The sequence below is a fragment of the Odontesthes bonariensis genome, chromosome 12 (assembly GCF_027942865.1).
Source record: "Odontesthes bonariensis isolate fOdoBon6 chromosome 12, fOdoBon6.hap1, whole genome shotgun sequence".
In the NCBI taxonomy this organism is placed as follows: Eukaryota; Metazoa; Chordata; class Actinopteri; order Atheriniformes; family Atherinopsidae; genus Odontesthes; species Odontesthes bonariensis.
In genome coordinates, this window is record NC_134517.1 from 19,836,452 (window position 1) to 19,857,284 (window position 20,833).

Sequence of the window (20,833 nt, forward strand, 5' to 3'; positions counted from 1 at the left end):
CAAACATAATGGGTTGATATAATTTAAAATGAACGTTTACCATCCTAGTCAAACTCTTCTTGTTTTAAATACAACAACTCACCCTGAACAAATTAAATTTGATAGAAGTGGATTTAATTTAAAACAAACAGCCATCCACATCCAATAGAATCAGGCAGATTGTGCTTCGGGGAAGGTTGAGAATGAAAGAAGCTAGGGTCTTATATCTTCCTGCTGCTGGGAACTGGTGTGAAAAAGAAGAGCAAACTCAAGTCAAACCGCTGCCAAGCTGCATCTGCACTGCACCGGGAGCAGCCCAAACCGCACCAACCCACGGCCTGCCAAAGTCACTCATTCAACCCCATCTAATTTAGACTCTTTCACCAGCTTCAGTGCTAAGGTAGAGTCAGTGATAGATTTTCAACACATTCTGCTATGTTCATTACCCTGGACAGTGAGAGTGGGAAACAGGATATGGCTGAGGTACAAAGAAATACACTCCTGATAACAGATTAGAACATGCAGTTATGTAAGTTACAGTACAGAAGATAGGTTACAAACAGACATCTACTGTACAATAGAGGCTGCATTCAACGCTAATGATGTAAGAACTTTCACATCTCAGTCAGGAGGCCAGAGTTGTATTTATTACTCTTTAATTCGCTCATTAGCCAGCTCTGTCATTATTCTACCATTGCCAGTGCAAAGTTTATTTGCTTTTTATGGAGTGTGGTGGACGGGTGCATGATGAAACATAAACCTTGCTTCTGGAGGAACATGCAGCAATCAGGACCACGCACAAGCCTGCCAGCATGCAATTCCATTCAGCCTCTCAGTCGTTTTTTTTTTTTTTTTTTTTTTTTTATCTGGCCCAGCCTCATCTCTTGTCAGCCGATAAACTCTGTGCGTGGATGGCGTGTTGAGTCTTTAACGGCTGGCTCAAGAGAGCGAAAAAAGGTTGGGAGGGAAGGCATTTTCTTAATTATCGTTTTATAGCAATACAGATATCACTACAGAAATATGAAATATCGAGTGCCAAGAGGAATAAAAATGGACACCTTGGAGGGTTATGACAGGAAAGAGCTCCAAAAGCAGCTATTGTGGTTTCAACAGAGCTGATCAGGTGAAACCACTGTAACACTTCAGGGATTTAACATGACATACAAGCTCAACTGCACTGTCCAAGTTAGGCCTCAGTCTGTGCAGCTTGAAAATCATCTGCTATTAATAATATGGTAACCTTATATCATTAATTCTGTTCTCAGTTGTGTCCTCTGGGAGTAGAGCCTGTGGAGCAGCAGGAGCAGCATCATCCCAGGCTTGGAGGAGCACCACGCTGGAACAATGAGGCAGTAACTAAACGCAGCAGCAGTGTCTAAAGGACATTCCACCAGTAGACGCACATGTTAAAGCCCCCAAATCCCCTGTACAAATCACTGAACATACACACTTAAGCCTGGGGATGAAGCTCATTTTACTCATTGAAAGATCTTGTGTGCGAGGTCTGAATGCATTCCGGTAGCTTTTCTTGAAGATGAATCCTTTTCTGGTTCACAACAATACACGTGAAAATAGAATCGGCGCTACCTCGAGATGCTCAGGCTTGTGTGCCAAGCTGCATGAATTAACACAGCACATTGCGTACTGAGGACATTGCAACACAGATCAGAATGCTGGCTGTGTGATCAGTGTTGTCTCACCCGCATCGTCCAAATTTACTCTTTTGTCATAAAAACTGCAGGGGAAAAATTCCCAAATGGCAAAAACAGCTCAATTCTGCCAGGAACTTGAAAAATTTATCAGGACAGTTTTTTTTTGTTTTTTTTTACTGAATGAGCGGGTATATCGTAAATCCCACTCCTAATAAAAGATAAGCATCTGTGTTGAGGCAGAGAGCTCCCTGCAGGTGTGCTGAAAACTGACAATCTGTCAGCGTTTCTCCCCAGCCACACCCACAACCTGACATCTAAGTAGAGAAGAGGAGGGCCGACGACAGATGCCTTGCCAAAGCAAATAGGACGGCTGGATATAATTACAAAGGTGCTCTCATCAATCAAGTGCCTGATTCCTATTTACACTGTTTGGTGCTCAATCTAAACCATGTAAAAATGCTTGAGATGGAGCCAGAACTTATTTTCTATGCAGTCTTGTGCAACTTTTCTGCAATGCCTTTGCCCAGTCGTCTGCAGAGCAGTCCCCCTTGTCTGCCTGAAACGTGAACTTTCGGCTTTTAAATGTGTGGGTCTGATCGGTGAGGATTCTACCGTTACACATTCGTCACAACAATCCAAAGGGAAAAAAAACACATTAAACTTCCTTTATCCATAAATAGCACATAAAAGTGTCACTGGCATGTCAATGAAACCCTCCAATGTTTGCACATCTCGCATTACCAATAGCTAGTGTTTGGCTTTTGGCACATAATCTGGGAAAATACACTATGGAACCAGAGCAGAGCGCATAACTGAGCTGGACACAGCCTATGAGCTGGGTGTGGATGCCAGCACTGGGTCTCCCTTAGGCAAATCTCTCCGGCTGGCAACACAGCTACCATCTGTTAGAGTCGCACAAGGAATGCATGTAATTGGGCTATGTGAAGTTAACATATTTCAAGACAAATTTCACTCAAAAAGGCACAAGTCTTTTCTCAGACATGTAAACAAGAGCACTGGGTTGTTTCTCTGTACTTGAGCTGTTAGTTTGAACAAAAGCATTTGAGGGTCTGATTTCCCCTTTGTCCTCTTATCGTCTTGCCCGATGGTGACACATTCTGCATGGTTAAGCAGGAACATCCATAGCGGTCTTTCACTCCCCATTTCACGCTGTAATAAAACGCAGCAGTTGTTACTCTGGGGGACCCTGAAAGGCATTCTGTGGGGCCGATGAGGGAGTCAAGCTGAATGGCAGCCAATGCCACAGCCCATCTTCACTTTTTCATGGCTGGGACGAGGCGAGAGGGAGGGGGGGGTTTGCGAAGATGGGCGAAGTGGGAAGGGGAGAGAAGGGGGGGGTCGACTGCCGCGCATAGAACTTCCTTTCTCTGTCACAGCATCTCCACCCCTCATAGAAAAGGCATGTCAGTCAGAGGCTGGAATAACAGAGAGTAGGGAAAAAAGTCAGCAAATAAAATGTCACGCAGGGTTTTGTTTTACTTAATGAAGCACAAACTTCTACCAGTCAAAGTTGCCCCAAGGTTCAATGATGCACAAGCGTGTACAATGCAAAAGATGAACTATATTTCATACACATGCAGATGACATTTTCTTGTTTTGCCCAAAGGTATTTGCACACTCGCACAGGGAGTTTTATTGTTTGCAAATTAAACACAGCTAACACAAACTCATGTGGGCACCTGTGCCTTCCCTCAACACAATCTGCTAAAATATAAACCCCGCTATGATTTCCTCTTTGTTTACCAAAAGGCTCAGAGTTGACCATATCAATCGCAGCGCTGGTGGTCGCCGTCAGGCTCCACTGAGGCAAAGAAATATTTACAAGGTGCCTTTGCTGTCCCTTGGGATGAAGCCACAGCTTCCTGCCTCTCTGGGAGACTCAGATATGGCGGAATCTCTGTTGTTGATCACGCACGTTGTAAATCTCACCTCCAATCTCAATGAGTTATGTCTCTTTTTTTGCTGCCCTGGTGCTTTTCACACTCTCAGTGACCAGACTCAATTATTACAGCAGCTCTCTTCTTTCTGCTCACATCTATCGACCCATCCAGGAGTAAGTTACTGGGCTCTGCTCTCTCTTCCAGTCAAATAGGCACCGACTCCACGTATTCACTTCTCTCTCTATTTCACTTTTATCTGGAGGTCTTCCTCACCTCCACTTCCGTCTCGGTTCTTACAACCTCTCCTCTTTCATTCCCTTTTACTCAAGTCCACCCTAATGCAGACGAACATTAAAACTAGCCTTTTTCTCTTTTCGTCTCTCTTCCTTCCACACTGATCAAGCGTCCACATATTGATGTTGGATGCTCGCCTTTGTCTTCAGGAGACATCAGCATCACATTCACAGCAGTTTCCAAGGAGAACATTCCTCAGTCTGTGCTCTCCTTTTAGTGCATAATAACGTTTGTTAGTGCGTTAGCTTCACTCCTAAGAATTGGCTGGCACCTGTTTCTTGACACTAAAGTCATACGGTTTAGTGGCTGTTTTGTTACAGCCGGGAGTTACACTGGGCCAGAGTCCAGCTCTGCTTCCCAAATGAAGGAAATGAAAACATAAAGCAACACAGCTTGATACTGAAAACTGTATATCATACGAAGCCTTGAAGTTTATGTGTTTGCTGCACCTGGGTCAGCACAAGGCTATGTGTATGTGTGAAGAAGGTCCGTGTATCTTGAATCATCAGTTAGCTATTCTCAGGACACAAACATTTACTGTGCATTTAAGCTCTCCTCCTCTCACACGTGCATTTATAGAAACGGCAGCAAAGCAGTGATGAGAATATGAGGTCAGCTGTTACGAAGATTCGTGGTTCATGTAGTGGAATTCTTTGTAGTTCAGCGGTTCTGTTCTGGTTTCATCAATCAGAGCTGTCAGGGCATTTTAAGATATGCCGATCGTTACATGGAAAATGAAATTTCAGTGTATTGATTCTGTTATGAAACTAAAGATGCTGAGGTGAACTTTTAGCAGCCCTGATAAACCTGGAACTCCTTTTTGTCCCAGGCCCTTTACGAGGCCAGTGTACCCACTTTTCCTTCAGTACCTTTATAAACACCTCAATGCATTTTTTTCTGTATAACATTTAGTGGCATTATTTCTTGTTTTATCTATTTTTGTCCAACAAGGTGAGTAAAAAATTCTGAAATTGCTGCCACCTTCCCTGTGGCTCCCCCCAAACAATGGTTGGTTAGATAAGGGGACCTGACTTCTCACAATCTGCCTGTGCATCATTCACAGTCTCAAACACTTAGTTCTGGGCGTAAAGTCACAAATTCGTACTTATAGGATTTTTTTAAAAAGTGCCTTATTTGTGTCTTTATTGCGAGACAATTCATGTTCTTTCTGTTTTGAGTCTTTTTATTTTCTATTTCAGAGCAGGGACAGTCGGCGGTATAAGTGTTTTTATCGTAAGTCGTGATGTTTTCCTAACACTAACCACTTCATTTTAAATACCTAACCTTAACCTTGCAGCTTGTAACAGGTAAAACAGCAACAAAACAGCAAGTAAAAGTGCAACACCGACCCCAAACATGTCATTTTAAAGCAAAGTTACCTGAAAATACCTGACGTCAGCACGGGACTCAATGTTAGCTCTAACACCTAAAAGGCGGTGTGTGTAATGGCATCCTCAGACCCCTCCAGTCTCCAAATGTGGACTTTTCCGCCTGTTAAATGTGACGCAACAGTCGACTGTGTTCCTCTTTAGTAAGCTTCATGTCCAATGGCAGAAAAAAACATGAATCAATAGATTTAGATTATGAGACTATTTCACATTTTGTCAAAAGGGAAGTCCTGGTTTTATTGGGCCTGCGTGTGAAGGAAATAAAACATATTTGTATTTGCATACCAACTATCAGAGGGCTTTTATGTGAATTCGGTGTTCCTATCAGTAGAGCAAATGTAAACAGAAAGTAAAACCCCTGGAAGACATCCAAGTCTTGAGAGAACTCCCCCCTGCTACCTTCAGGGAGTCTCTAGAAGTGTTTGGCTGGAAAGCTTCAAATGTTGAACGTTATATTTCACAGTTTTTCCATCGTCTTCCTTTGAGGTACCTTTAAGGCGGACATGATTTTAATCCAAAATCTGTCTTTTAGCATGTCTAAAACCTTCACAGATACCTTACAGATGCTGCCCCTCAGAGGCTCTCCTTTCAGGTTAAACGGGTTGAGACATATATCATCAAGCTCCTGAGATGTGATCTGATAGATAATAAATTAATATGTTAGGAAGGCTATCCAATACGTCTCTGACGTGCCGTTAGGTTTCATAAAAAAAAAGAAAACTGTAAAATAGAGTAAATCAGGAAGAAAATATCCTCGACCTGAGCTGTTACAAAGTCTAGACACTCTACTTCCTCAACCTAACGTGACCTTGCTGTCTGTCAAGTCTATGACATATCGTGTATTTAATTACTGCATAGCTGTAAATCAGCGCAGGTGTGTGTTTACGCAGACAGTGGGTTGGATCAGGTAGATCAAAAATATTAGCAGCACACTGACTTCACGTGCGACTTTGCAACTCTACACTCAGCGAGCTCAAACGAGTTTTTCCATCGGCAGGAGCATGCCGATCCAACTGCCACACTTTCATTTCGAGAGGGAGGAAAGACGGATGAGAAAGGTCTTCAGTATTTGCACCAAAGCTGCTGAATCAGTGAGACGAAAAGTTTCACGGGCAAAAATATAATGAAAGAAATGCTGCGAGCTTATCTAAAGGAGAATCAGATAAAAAAAAAATGTAGTGCAGTGGTTTTCTGTTTGCTGTTGTTTTCTGCAATTACATAAAGCTCTGCAAACAAAGAGCAAAACCCACAAGGGCTCATTGAGTCAGGCTGTAGTCAGAAAACACAATTACAGCATGTTGGTGCTGCTGTGCTTCATATGTTCCAAATGCTCAATTTTTTGGAGGTGGACACCCTTGAGAAAACCAGGTGATCTATGAGTGTAGCATTTAGGCAGCTGTCTGTTCTTTCGATCTTAAGGTGCATCCAAATCATATGGAAATTTGGCAGTGGGTGCAATACAATCTTATCATGGCTGTAGATGTTTATCACCTCCACCACAGCTGGTTTGAGGATAGATACATGATCGGTTAGAGATTTCCAACATAATCTGAGATATAGACGCTAATTCCTGCTAATAGTTGGTAATAAAAGAAACTTACTTTTCATATCACTACACCCCATCAATAGCATCATTATAAGAGATAATGAATACAGTATTAAAGGTAATCATTATAGACTAACACTGATACAGGCTGCTTCATGTTCCTCCTTAAGCAAATAAAGACATACTGTAGTATCCAAATTTCCAGGTGTTTTACAGTCCTGAGAGAGACATCTGCTGTGAGCGTTCCCAGAGTCATAATTCCATCATACTCAAAACCAACTAAATCAGTTTATTCTTCCAGCTCCAGAGGGCTGAAATGAAATGTATATGTTTCAAAGCTTTTTATTTTGTTTTTCAGATCAGGCGAGGAAACGGCGAGGAAACCAGCAGGTGGTGTCACAGACGCTCTCTGAGGATCACTTTAATTATTAATTAAAATGCAGTTGAGGGTGCAGACAACAAAGAGCTAAAAAGGAGTAGCTTGGCAGAAAGTGAGAAGAAAAAAGAGGAGGAGCAGGAGGGGCGAAGCATGAATTATACATTTACTCCACAATCAGAGGTGCTTGCCTTATTTATGAGTAAAAAAAAGCCCACACAGCTCAGCCAGAATTGTGCTTTGTCTGCTGTGGAATGTAATAGGAGTTCGATTAATACTGAATGACTCTGAAGTTTCACACAGACACACACACACAGAGTCACACATGGATGTCCGAGGGCTCATTCTCTTCCAGCTTCTCTGCCATCTCATGTTATGCTCCGCAGTGACAAGAGTCCAAATTACAGTGGCTGTAACCAGAGCCTCGGTTATCACCTACCTCTGGGCTCAGTTTACATTTCATGACAATTAGACTCAACAGGATGTATCCATCATGTGGGGTCAGATTGGTGATAAAGAGGCCAGCAGGCCTTTCACTGTGATGTGGCATGGGAAAGCCAAACCCTCTCCGCTGTGCTGAAAAGCACGTCAGCTCTGCCCCACGCATGATTTACTGTATTTACTCCCACATCATCGCACTGAATAATGTTATGATGACAGATGCACAGAAGCAGAGCTGAAAATGGCATCACTTGATAAAACACTTCCGTTCAAATTCAAACTGTCAATCCAGGTGATTTACGGCAACGATAATGAGCCCAGGTTGTCATTGCAGACGGCGAGAAATGCATTTCTCTTCACGGCCATGTGAGTGACTGGAGACTGAGGAAATGTGGGAGAAAAAAAAGATAAAGGTTGGTCACTCCAGTGACCACTCAAGCTGGCTAAATCCTCAATCTCATTCATCTCAGATCAAAATGAGACCAGACTTGGAGATTTTGTCCAAATGTAGGCCAACAACAAGTACAACAAAAATGCAGCTGGGGAGGGGGCTGTCCTAATCTCATGCTCCAGCCACACTGAAACATTATCTCCACTTGTTTTTCAGAGTTTCAGAATCCTTTGAAAAACACTAATTCTGCTTCTGATAACATGTCCAGAATGAGAAACGATGCACAGCCTTGAACAGTGATACAATATAGCCTGTATGCTTGGAGTGATGAATGGATTCCTCTTCTTTTTTTTTATTTCTCTTTCAAACAGCAGAACAAAGAGGGCGAACCTGGGCATGTCGACTTTTGAATTAGTTTAGCTGGAGAAAGCAAACAGAAGCACCTACTGAAAAGCCGTCTCCTTTGTCTCTCATACACGCTCAGTCTGGAAATCTGAAGTGTAAAGTCTCTCCGCTAAAGTGGTCATTTCCAAGTCGGAGGTTAAGGGAGAAGTTAGACGGGGAGCCTTTTTCTGACATACATTGCGATTTCCCGCCGTCCTGAAACTGTTGCGCGCAATCCTTGCGATTTATCAGCGGGACGCAGCAGCTTTGAATGCAGCTGGAATAAATTGATAAACCACCACCTAAGTACATCAGCCTTAAGATTCTTACATTCTAATCTTCCTTTCACCTCTGGGACTTTTGGTGGCATCATTTTTTTTTTTTTTCAGCACTTCTCAACATGTAAGCTTGGGAAAGATATGATTGCAACTTCGGTTTGACATGTTTTCTGCCAATCAATCTTCAGATTGAGCCAAAACACTTGGATTACAGCAGATTGTCTCAGAGTGACTGCTTGTTATTGCTAAAAGAGGATTTCACAGCAGCTTTGATTACATTAATCCTTCAAGAGAATGAAATCCCGTCTGACAGGGAGAACATGGGAGATCGGGCTATCTGTGAAGGTTGGATTATTGTAAAAAAATATATATATATTTTTAAAAATGGCCACTTATTCAGAGCCATCTACAACATTGGGAAAAACACTGGTGGTATGAGTTGGTGTGAGTCAAGTGCTCGTCACGCAGATATTGAACAAACAGCTTTGCAAAGGGCAGCTTAAGAGGTGAGATTTCACCACTGAGGAGGTCTGAACTGCAGTCTCCTTGCCTCCTCTCCTGTGGCCACGTCTTTGCTTTTTTTTTTTTTTGCTGTGGGGGTTTTCATTCCCTGCTGCCACCCACCATGTGAATAATGAGCTGCACAGATAGCAGCCAATGGAGGACCCCCCCACGCCCACCCCCCATTAGCCAATGAAACTTAACAACCATGTCCAGATCAGGCCCTTCCTGCTGGGACTGACCAGTCCTGCTTCACACTCCTCCGCCACCCACACACACTCTGACACGCTGCCTCAAACTAGATTGAAAAAAAACAACAAGAGGAAAGTGTTAAGATAAACTGCAGAGCCGCCTCTTTACACCATCACCAAACCAACTCAAATAATTCACACAGAATTGAGGAATAAATTGGCAAGGAACACTTCTACATTTTTACACACTCTGCTTGCACCTACGCTGGCAGGCTATCCAGACACAGCCTAAATGACGGATTGATTTTCAAGCCTAGCTCGCTCTGAGGTGTTGGTGCTGGTAATGTGACGAACACGGGGAGGTGTTACGAATGTCTGGCCTCAGCATGACCAAAAGGTGCTTTGAAGTATGTCCAAGCACCAAACAATCCCAACTATTCCCAGCTGTAAAACTACCAACCAACATCCGCTTGATCACATATTTTCAGGGCACCTCAAAATATACCATCACAGACCTCTTAAACTGCAGTGACGTGCTCTCAAGGCTTCATGTGGAGGCGACCCATCCCCAAAATGTGCTTTTATTTAACTAGCGAATGAGGTCAAGGTTCTGATTCAGCAGACCCTGAAGACAGAGCCACTGACGGGTAAGTTTGACCGTTTTATTTCGGCGTGAGAAAATGTGGGGGTCGCTACCAAAGGGGGTTGACAGTGGGCTTTCAAAGACACTTTTGAATGCTACATAGTAGCATTCCAGTGATTGTTATTCAGGGAAACCGCTCCAAAGCCTCCAACATGTGAAGGCAAAAGGCGCACCTAATCCAAAAGAGTAAACACTTGTTATTCATTTGCTGGAATTTGCAGCTTAGGGAGCGAAGGATGGGAGAAAATGCTCAAAGGAGCCACCTGGGATATATGAGCCGTCCATGAAAGACATGTGCAACTCATTTGCCATCAAATGGTTTCTTTGACAATGTCGCTTTCTCAAGCTTTTTTCCTCAGTAAATTCTCTGCTTGGCTGGTTGGCAGAAAAATCTTAACGCTAAAAGATGCCATGACAAAGTCATACTGTATCTTTAGCTCGATGAAAATTCAAGTCGCGCTGACTGGGGTAAATTGGGGAAAATGTGTATAGATTTTATATAAAAGGTGTTCAAGATATTCACTGTTCTTGCAAGGGAAGTTTTTCACACCCTTCTTCAGAAATCATAAGTGACGAGCATTTTCCAGTTGCCTACTCATCCAGGCACAATGTCCTTTCTCTTCACTCCCTCCTTGAGAGACGTTTGAGTAATGAAGCATGCCACTTTGTTCTTTGTTGCAGAGCAGCATTTCACTGCCTTAAGTCACTCCTAACATTTGATGTGGAGCCTGGATCACACCCATGGGGGAAAGCGAAAGAGTATCAGCTATGCTCTAAAATTGGAAAGCTTCTTGGCTGCTCCTGCTATGTACACACACAAAGTTTATTCTCTCTGCGCCAACGGGAAAAGAGGACAACATGGAATTTTCTAAAGTTTAAAAGAATACATCCACACTGGGGAGATCCAACGGCGGTGAGACAAAATGACAATAGCTCATAGAAATGCCTGCCGTCTGCTCCCCTGTGCCGGTCCGGTCCGGTCTTGTGGCATTATTATGACTTCCCAGCTCTTCAAATGCCACCTCGCTCTGCTCCGGTGAGTGGGCAAGCGGGTTAATTAGCATGACAATGGGCGAAGCTAAGAGTGGGGTCGACTCTGGACACTGCATACGAGGTGACCAGAATGACTCTCACTTCACAAAGAGAAAACGGGGTTCTTGGATTTCCTAAAACGCGGACAGATGGACGGGGTCACCGCATCTTTGTGCAAACTATTAGGCAGCCCTTCTTTATTTTTTACATCGCAGTCAGAGCCTCTTCAACGAACTCTGTGGGTGGACGAGCCTTCTGCCCTAACGCACTCCCACCAGAGCCACCGCCTTTGTCTCTCTGTTTGACTGTGGGCTGTTCATGAAGTGAAGAGGCTAATCAGCGGCTGTAGAGCTATTCACAGGGAACCACTGTACAGCATGGGCCCATTTGGTACAATTGTTAGAGTGACCACAATAGCTCTGTTTTCACACATTACACACAAGTTCTGAGTGTGCACTCGAGTCGTTGAGGTGGAAGTGAAGTGTGGTGATGTTTGCTCCCAAAACATTGACTTCTCGCTGCAATTTAAAGTTAAGCACCCTGGCCTGCATCCTGAATAGCTGAACCAAAAACCTAGGATACAATTAAACTAATTAAATTAGGGGAGCCCTTGAAACTGGACTGGCAAAGCAGCGGAGCGTCGCAGCTGTAGAGCAGAAACACAAGCATATCATTATTTTTAAGGGCTTACATCAAATCCAGCCTCATGTATTCAGAGTCTACATGCGGGATAAAGAAGTGCTAACTGGCATGCTCGTTACAGCAGGAAGAACAAGAAGTCCATTAAAGAGTTTTTGGACATTTATAGACTTTCAGCAAACCTTAGCTGGTTGATTTTGAAAACAGTGCGCTGTTTTTCGACTTGCAGCAGAAAAAACCTTTTCTTTTTTCTTTTTTTTTTCAACATAAACTCTGAGGAATTACTTCGGAATGACTGGTGCCAAGAGCTGATGTTGGCTATCACAGTGGAAAAAAGAGAGACAATTTTCACAGCACTATGAAAAAAAACAAAAGGACGGTTGACTGCCTGTCATGGAAGTTACAAAATAATTGCCGTATTTTCTTTGCAGGGCTAACAGACAAACTTTCATTGCATCATCAACTTCAAAGACTTCAATGGAGCCTCAACTAATATGACTTGTGTGGTTTATCAGATTAAAGTTTGGCATTGGATATAGATGCAATATTTAAAAGACTCAAGATGATCCTGTTTTTATAGTGTTACAGAGAAAAAAAATTACATTCACATTGTGAGATGAAGGGTTGACATGCTTTAAACCTGTTCAGTTATCTTCATTCATTACTACCATGTTGTTGTATTATTCCATACTACTGTATTGTTTCCCCAACATTAAATGTTAAATTAATGTCAAACACAGTTGATATCAGCTATCTGCCATTGGCCAAATTATAACCATTAGCATTGGTATCGGCCCAGAACTTCACAATTGGTGCATCGTTAGTTTAAATGGCTGAGAACACTTAACTTCACAAAGACCAACCACGATTGAGGGTTCTGAGGTAGTTAGGAGTGGCTAGCTCTCAGATTTGCTGAACATCTCAGGCAGTAAAGGAGAAGGGACAGAAAAAGCAATATCTTTTGAGTAACTTTTGAGTTACTGTTTCTTTTGTCTATCAATGGTGGACAACAAAAAAACAGGACACAACATTTAGTTGCAGTCTCCTATTACAACATGCATTTATCATGAGTTTATATTTCACAGCAGGAGAGGGATCAGAACAAATCAAGGCCTGCAAGTCGTATTAGTCGGGGTTCTTTTTAAAATGCAACTCTGTGTGATAATAAAAAAATAAAAAAACTCAGTTCAAGGCAATTTCTTTTTAAAAAGGGTGCACCACTTCAAACACAAATTAGGACAAATTCACCAGTGCAGAGGAACAGCGTGCTGTGAATGCTTGCCAAGCAGGATACCAGAAGTTACCTACGCGTTTGCAGATGTCGTAGAAAAGTAAAAGCACAATAGCTCTGCTGTATCCAAGGCAGATGCAAATTGCTCGGGAAACAATTTGAAATTCAAAAAGGGAATTTATAAAGGGAGCACAGGGGGTGATTTTGCAAGGCAGCTGATACGAGACACTGATTGTGATTAATTTTAGCAGCACAAAATGAAGCCGAATAAATAAAGCATAAATAACTGCAGCCATTCTGTGTTTTAACGAGTTTTCAATTAATAACCATCGGTTTGCACAAATTCTGGCCGTGCATTCCTCAATAAGTTACGCCTGCGAATAGAACGGGCTGATAGAGGGACCACATCTGATTTATCGTCACATGTGCAACAGCATTCTTCTTATATGTTGTTTTGATAAGTTTCTACGTCTCAAAGGGGAAACCAGATGAGAGGAAAAACAGATGCACAGCTTCATGAAAGGAAAACTGTCCTCCTGTGGATGTGTAACAGCAAGGAATCCTGATTTCACTTGCGAGGAGATGAGAGGCTTCGACAGCTTTCGAAAGCCCTGCTGAGATTACTGCTTGGACCGGGCTCTACTAGTGCATCCTCCCTCTTATTTCAGCTCTGTAGTGCTCTCAGTTCATATAGCACATCTCAGAGGGCCTTGTCAACAGTTCCAGGAAAGTCTGATGGAGTGTGTCAGCACTATCTTTTCAAAGGAGCTGTCAACACCAGCTTTGCATCAACCTACAATGAGACGGGGCACAAAACACAAACAAGCCCTGCGGGACACATCCCATAATGCATCCCACTGAAAATTCAAATGACAAAAAAAAAAAGAAAAAAAAATCAATGGTGCTTCGCTTTCATAAATTTCCAAGCACTCAGCCTCTTCAGATTTGATTTAATTGTATTCCAATTACACGAGGAAACGAATGTCAACAAAAGCAGAGGCAATTTAAGTAAACACTCGTTAAAACGAGTCTATATCAACAGTTTGTGATTTCTGCCTCGGAGACATGACAAGACTCGTCCTGTCGTGACTCGTACACTTTCTGTTGTATTATCCTCGGATAATGAGCCATGTACGTGGCATGCATCTCATTCATGTAAGAAATGGAACCACAATACCTTGGAGCACTGCTTGTGATTCTGGCACCACACCAAGGACCCATTATTCTGTGAAAAGAGAAGTTTAAAACATCATTACTCATCGGGCACACTGTTGAAAGTACATTTACAACAAACAATCCATCACGTGCACATGGAACTTTGACCCTCTTCTCTCCTGTCACGATATATCCTCGTTCTGCTTTGTTTAAGCCCTTTTGATTGACTAGAGAAATATGAAAGACTGACTTTGTGTCAGCTTTTACGTGCTGAGTGCTAGAAAGTGGGGTCAGCCTTCCAAGGCTTGAGCAAACCTCTGGTCAGTTTCAGCAGGGCACGGTGACCTCGGCTTTACTGAGGATGTGTTTGATCTCTCAACACACGTTTCAGAGGTCAGCGAGGCAGGAGCTGATGTAAGCACTCCTCTGCAGACTGCACATAGAGCCAATTTCCTCTAATTGCTGTGCAGGTGCCACCTTCTGCCCTCCAACATGGCAAACATTTGGTCCTAATAATGCCGTGTATTTACAAAGCCTCCATGTGTAAATATGGAGGATTATCAAGTGAAGGACCAGTGGGGGTGAATGGCTTGTGCAAGTGGTCATTTCCTGTATTCGATTAGGAGAATTAGGCTGTTATTCTCTGTAAAAACAAAACAGACCGTGGGTAGCAAGTAGAAGGATAGCGCTTTAGAGCAAAATCACCAGAAGAAAACTAAACAAAAAACAAATATTTGAATAGTGATGCAGCACCATTTAAGCCGATAGGACAAGTTTGTAGCCCCCTGATGAATACGAGGCGATTATTCACTCAAAACATGAGCTCTTAAAAGAAACAAAAAAATTAGGATGACATGTGAGTCGGTTTTTAACAGTTCAATGACAACAAACTAAAATGTTAAAAAATGAATGACTCTGCAAACTCATCACAGAAGAGCCAAACTTGATTGTAATCTTCTCCTCTGAAGATCTATTAGATTTTCCACTAGTTTCCAGTCCAGTCCTTGTACCTGACCATTTTCAGATGAATGTGTGTTTTTGTTTGTCAACCCACATAACACAGGCCTATGAATCATCCAAGCGTAAAACGGACTCCTAACTCAAGGGAAGAAGCAGCATTCTGTCTACACATGACCAAGAACCTGCTTTGATTTGTATCTTAAGGCACGCTGTTACTGGCAGCCTGTTGAAAAGTCACATCATTTTTTCCCATTTCTTTAGGTTGCAACTTGGAGAAATGCAAACAATCTCACAATCTGACAGCTGTAAAATAATATTTTTGCTCCGACAAGGTAATTATCAAAGAGCTATTAGCTGAAAACTTGACATACATCAGCATGGTCTGGACTGAGTCCTTAAGAATTTGAACAAAACTGGACAAGTGGAGGACAAAAGAAGAAATGGCAAGCCTAAAAATCCTGTCCACAGCAGATGAAAAGTATTTGAAAGGGAATCCCTTAAGAAATAGGAAATAAATCCAACAAAGACCTGACACAGGACTTGAGAGATGCATCTGGACCTTCAGTTGATCTACCTACTGTTCACCGAAGCCTAATCAAAAATGGTCTCAGTGGAAGGGGGGCTGTCAAGAAGCCATTCTTAATGAAGGGAAACAGGGAGAAAAAGCTGAGGTATGCCAAATGACCCAAGAAGTGGACTGAAAATCAGTGTCAACAGGTCTTATAAAGTGATTAATCCTCCCCAGAGCCTGAAATTCAACATTATTGAAGCAGGGTGGGATCATCTTGACAGGGAACGGAACAAAGGGCAGCCAACATCCAAAGAAGAGCTTTGGGATGTCCTTCAAGAAGCCCAGAGAACTATTTCTAAAGACTACTGAAAGAAACTACTAGAAAGCTTGTCTAAGACGGGTTCAGGCTGTTGACAAATAGAGGTGCTCGTACCAAATATTCTCTTTCGAGTCTGTTAGAATTGTACAAATGCTCTTTTTGCCCTTTTTTATGTGCAATAAGTTGCTGCACCTCTTTCCTGACTTCCTGCCAAAATGTTTGAAAACTTAGGGGTTGGCGCAGACTTTTGCCTCAATAATGTATAGATACTTGCAAGCTGCATAGAACGGAGGGGAACTGTAAAGCTAAATGGGTCCATCACCAAAAGCAGCACCGCTCAGACAGACAGAAACATTTGCTCCATTAATACAGTAAAAATATTCATTACGGCCTCCTTTTGCTTAGGTATTGAATAATCAGCTGCAAATATTCTCAGTGGAGAGTTTAGAGTTACAATAATGGAGTTCATTCCATTCAATGACCTGGATCTCGGCTTGAGATTTGGATGTTCCCCCCGTTCTCTTTACAAAAGCAATGAAGCTTTGACGGACAGCCAAACTTTAGGGATCTGCGAGCAAAGGGTCTGCTTAGGTTCAATGTCAAGTTCAAAGCCTTTTTCTCACAACGTAATCCAGAGGAAATTTCCCACGAGACGCTGGCAGTCAAGTTATCATTACAGGCTTTAATTTGACATCCAGTACCACTAAGTGTTGTGCTTTTGGAGTCAAGGACAGCGGTCAAATGGCTTCAAAGGAATCTGTGATTGGATGGTCATGTCTTCAGAGACTCCTCCTCACAAAAGACTGCAGATAAGGTGAAAAATATATGAGTCTGAGCACTAATGAGACTTGGAATAGTTTTTTTTTTTTAATTTAGTTACCAAACAAAGCTGAAATAAGAGCTGGTTTGGCCGAGGGCATTGTTGTGCATCAGAAGGTTTTCTGTCCTTTTGCGTGACATAGAACACCTGTCCTCTTTTAGGCCAAACTTTGATTAAAACATCTATCATTCCTCACTAGTACATCATTTCTTTCAGCGTTGCATGACTGAAATCCCTGTGGAGTTTGCTAACCAATGATTTACATTTTTTTATTTATTTTTTTTTAAATGATCAACCCATCCAAGCCAAACCCTGCTGGTGACACCACCTAAATCAAACTTCGACATTTACACTGGCAGGCGATGCCGCCGGATAATTTATACGGATTGTGACAACTGTAGATCACGTCCCAAATCATCAATCCTGTTTCTGACAGCTTTCTTTTCCCATCCATCAATGGAGACGGGGCCAGATCCGCAGAGGAGCTAATTTTGCCATGTGACAGCATCCCCGTAGAAGAGAGGCTCAGCAGGATGTTGCCCCAGCTGTCCAGGACTGACCCCACCATTTCAGGGACCAACAAGGGAATAATTATAGGTCAGGACTTCATCCCTCTGACTCACCATGGCATTCCTCTGCAGCCTGAACATTATGCAGTGTGCTGAGCACTGTCAAGGACTCCAGTTAATAAATTCTTTCCAGATATCCTCTGGTGTGACCGGGGTCGAGGAGACGAGGCCAGACAGTGGTCTACAAATGTGCTGAGGTGAACTCTGCTGTGCTGGTGACAGTGAAGTCACTGGAGGAGTCATGTAAACAGGACATTTATCACTGAAATACATCGTGGCCGTCTTTAGCTGACGGGTTAGAGCAGGTGGCAAGAGGCTTGTTGTATTGTCTAGACAACTAAGAGGAACAAGAACGGAACCCCTTTTATCTTTGAGGACACCTCCTTTTGGAAATTCAATTCTTCTTTTCTTGTGGTCTTTTAATTCTTTTTTTGTAACTTGGACCATTGTTTCCAAACTGCATTTAATCTTGCCTGGACTTTTTCCAACATTTAATTGCCAGAAAGAAAAAAAGAACGCCGCTCGGTTCTATGAGACCTTGTACACTTCTGCCCGAGTTAACAGGAGGCAGGACTTCAAAGGACAGACTGGTGTCTCTGTCTGTCCTTTGACAGCGCAGGGGTCCTCAGGCGTCACCAAAATAACTTCTCCTCAATCACACATACGCAGCACCAAAAGAAAGAGCTCCAATATTTAGGCTCTGAGTCGAGTAGGTGTGAGAGCTGTGGTCATTCTAGCCATCAATTATTCAGTCCATGTGAATTATTTGTCAGGCCCTCTGAAAGTGAGCTAATGTGTCCACATGCAATGTTAACATAAAAGGGTGTTTCAGAGATCTCAAACAACACTGGTGTAAACTTGTCTCCACTTTGGTATGAAGGCTATTTGTCAAGTGAGGTAGCTCAGGGTGTAGCAGCAGTGAGATTTACAGACCGGACTGTCATGGTTTAAAGGCACACACAGAGAGGTGAGGCCAAGCAACATAGGCCTCTATTCATCCGCTGTCTTCACTAATGAAAAACTCCACACATAGGACAAGTGCTGGCCGGGGTTTGATTCCACCGCAGGTTATTTAATATCAAAGGAGAAAACAAGGGGACATGGGGAAAAAAACTACTTTCCAGTGTTTTTCCTTCTCTCCGTATAAAACACAAATCTCTCAAGCGAGATGCTTAGGCTTTATTATGCAGCATATTAGAAATGAATGACCAAACTGAAAAAAAAAAAAAAAAAAGCTGGATTTTTATTGCTTTGAATGTAATAACAAGACCTCATGGACACACCTTGTTTTTGGCTTCACAGGTCCCAGCATAAATAATCCACTACAAGGCTGATGCTTTCAGAATACATTATTGCACCGGGCTCCCAGCTCGCTCTTAATATTTTAAAGTGTCCGAGGCTAATATTTATGGTTGGGTGTTCCCCTCTGTCTATTGTACAGGGGTGACAAGTTCCCCAAAAGTGGAGTAAAATGCCAATAAATCTGTATTTGGAAAACTATTACATCAATAAATCTCCAGTTGCTATAAATCTGACATGCAATGGACTACCCACGGCTTTCCTAACACTGCAACTTCATGCTTGTTTCCATTTCGCACTAATTCAGAACCGTGGCAATTAAAGCAAAGTCTCTGATGTGTATTCAGATTTAGATGCGTGGGTGTCCTTAACATCTGTAATAACATATAAATTCTCCAAGTACCATTCTGGTATCGAGAGAATGGTCAAATTAAAGCTAATATGAAAAAAGAATTCCAGCTGCAAAACGTGTTAGGAGACCAATTTATCTCTTGTGCCATGACCAAAATAAGTAGCAGCTCATATAGATTACTAGATATTGAGTGGACACAGTAAAATATGAAGAAACAGTAGGGAAAAGACACTGCTTTGACATACAGCCGAGGCATTTCATTTCCATTAAAATGGAAGGTGTTGTGTGTCTTGGTTTTCCTAGCGAGTATTAAATGACCCCCGAAGGATGTCCGAGTTGAATTAAGAGGTCTGTCGTCTCCAGCATTGGAGTGGAGCTCTGAGCTGTAACAGGATCTGGCAGAGGAAGCAGATCCACCTGTAGGCTGTGCTGACGGAGCACGCTCCGGTGTTGTGGTAACACCACATCCGAGCTTATCGCATTTAGCACAATTGGGCACCAGCAGTTGGCAGGAAGGTGACCTCGGCGGAGCAGCGTCAGGAGTGCGTCCATCACACGCCTGTGAGGTGTGATGCTGGCATTTATTGGCAGGGCCAGGGGGTAGAGGGCAAGGCGGGGGTGGGTGGAGGACAGCCATGTGTTTTTGCAGCTGAACAGACCCCCCCCCCCCCATCTCCTCCATTCTCACATGAAAGGACTTTTAAGATCACAGTGCATAAGACAAGGCTCGCAGACTATCAACAATTGCTGCCTATTCTTAGACCCAGAGGCTTGCTGGAGCAACCTTGCTTATCGCTAACCACCCTCTCTTTAGACAAATGCCTCCCTCTTATTTTCCCCCTAACTCAGGACCTCCTCAGACTCCGAGGCTCTGCAGTCAATTATGCTGACTATTAGCTGTTCATTAGAGGTGAGGCTCCAACAGTTATTTGACTTCTTAGCCAGTGACTAATTCAATTCCCCCAACTTTGCAACCTTGGGCTGCCTTACACGCTTGGAATTGTCTCAAAACAAATCCCTAGGGCTGCATGCCAAGTTGCACTTTAAGAAACACTGTTTTCAATCTGTTTCTTTTGGATGCCCACCGCTTCCATTTTCTATCCTTACAGGATGTCCATTACGGTAAAGTGCATTCACCCCTCTGCCCAAGTCATATATTACCCCCTTAATAAAACTGCTGCAATTAACTACTGCAGGTTGGTGTCTCCAGAACTTCCATTAAGAGCTGCAACTCTGGATCAATAAGTGCTTTTAAAGTAAAATAGGTTTGTAGCAAACAAGCCATCAGCTCTGCCGAATCATTAGACCCAATTACAAATCTACAACAATTCCACACATTGGGGATTAATTAATGCACCTTCAGAAAGACAAGCCTTGCACACCCTAATGGAGCGAGTAGAAAGGCAGCCACCAGATAAGATAGCTGGAGAGAAGGAGCAATGGGGAGAGGGATCAGTGTCAGGCTCTTTTCTCTGTTGTCCTGGGAGAGAACCGTGCATCCAGTGGAGGGTGAAAAACAACTTCTGACACCACAGACACCAATCAGCCAAAGCATACAGCTCATTTATAGCATCTCCAACACAGGTCTGCATCAAAACAAGCTATAAAACTTCCTCTGTACAAGGTAAGACAAAAGTTGCCCTCTATATGGAGTCACAGCAGCCAAAACATTTGCACTGAGACGTGTGCTCGCCGGTTTTTCAGTAATTAACAAGTAATGAATGGAAACTGACTCCACTTAGAGGCATTCATCACATAATCAGTCTCAAAACACACTGCAACGTGTTAATTAGGCTATTCATGTAGTTTATAGTGTCCCATTCTACACACAGAGGACAGTGACGGACTGTATGTGGCAACTTTGCAAGCAACTCAACCCGTCACGCTGATGTGTATCTGGTGTTTGTTTGTTTTCTTTCAGAAATGTCCAATTTCCTGTGAGAGAAACCAAAGCAAACAGAGCACCGTTAGTGACCTGCTC

At 42.8% G+C, this 20,833-nt stretch overlaps 1 protein-coding gene across 1 annotated transcript in view; it reads right to left on the reverse strand.

The window, feature by feature from the left end:
• Positions 1–20,833, reverse strand: part of anos1 (anosmin 1) — a 43,321-nt gene that overhangs the window by 22,061 nt on the left and 427 nt on the right. The window contains exon 2 of the mRNA XM_075478694.1: positions 14,045–14,092. Coding sequence (XP_075334809.1) covers positions 14,045–14,092 — 48 coding nt within the window. The remainder of the gene's footprint in view (positions 1–14,044; positions 14,093–20,833) is intronic.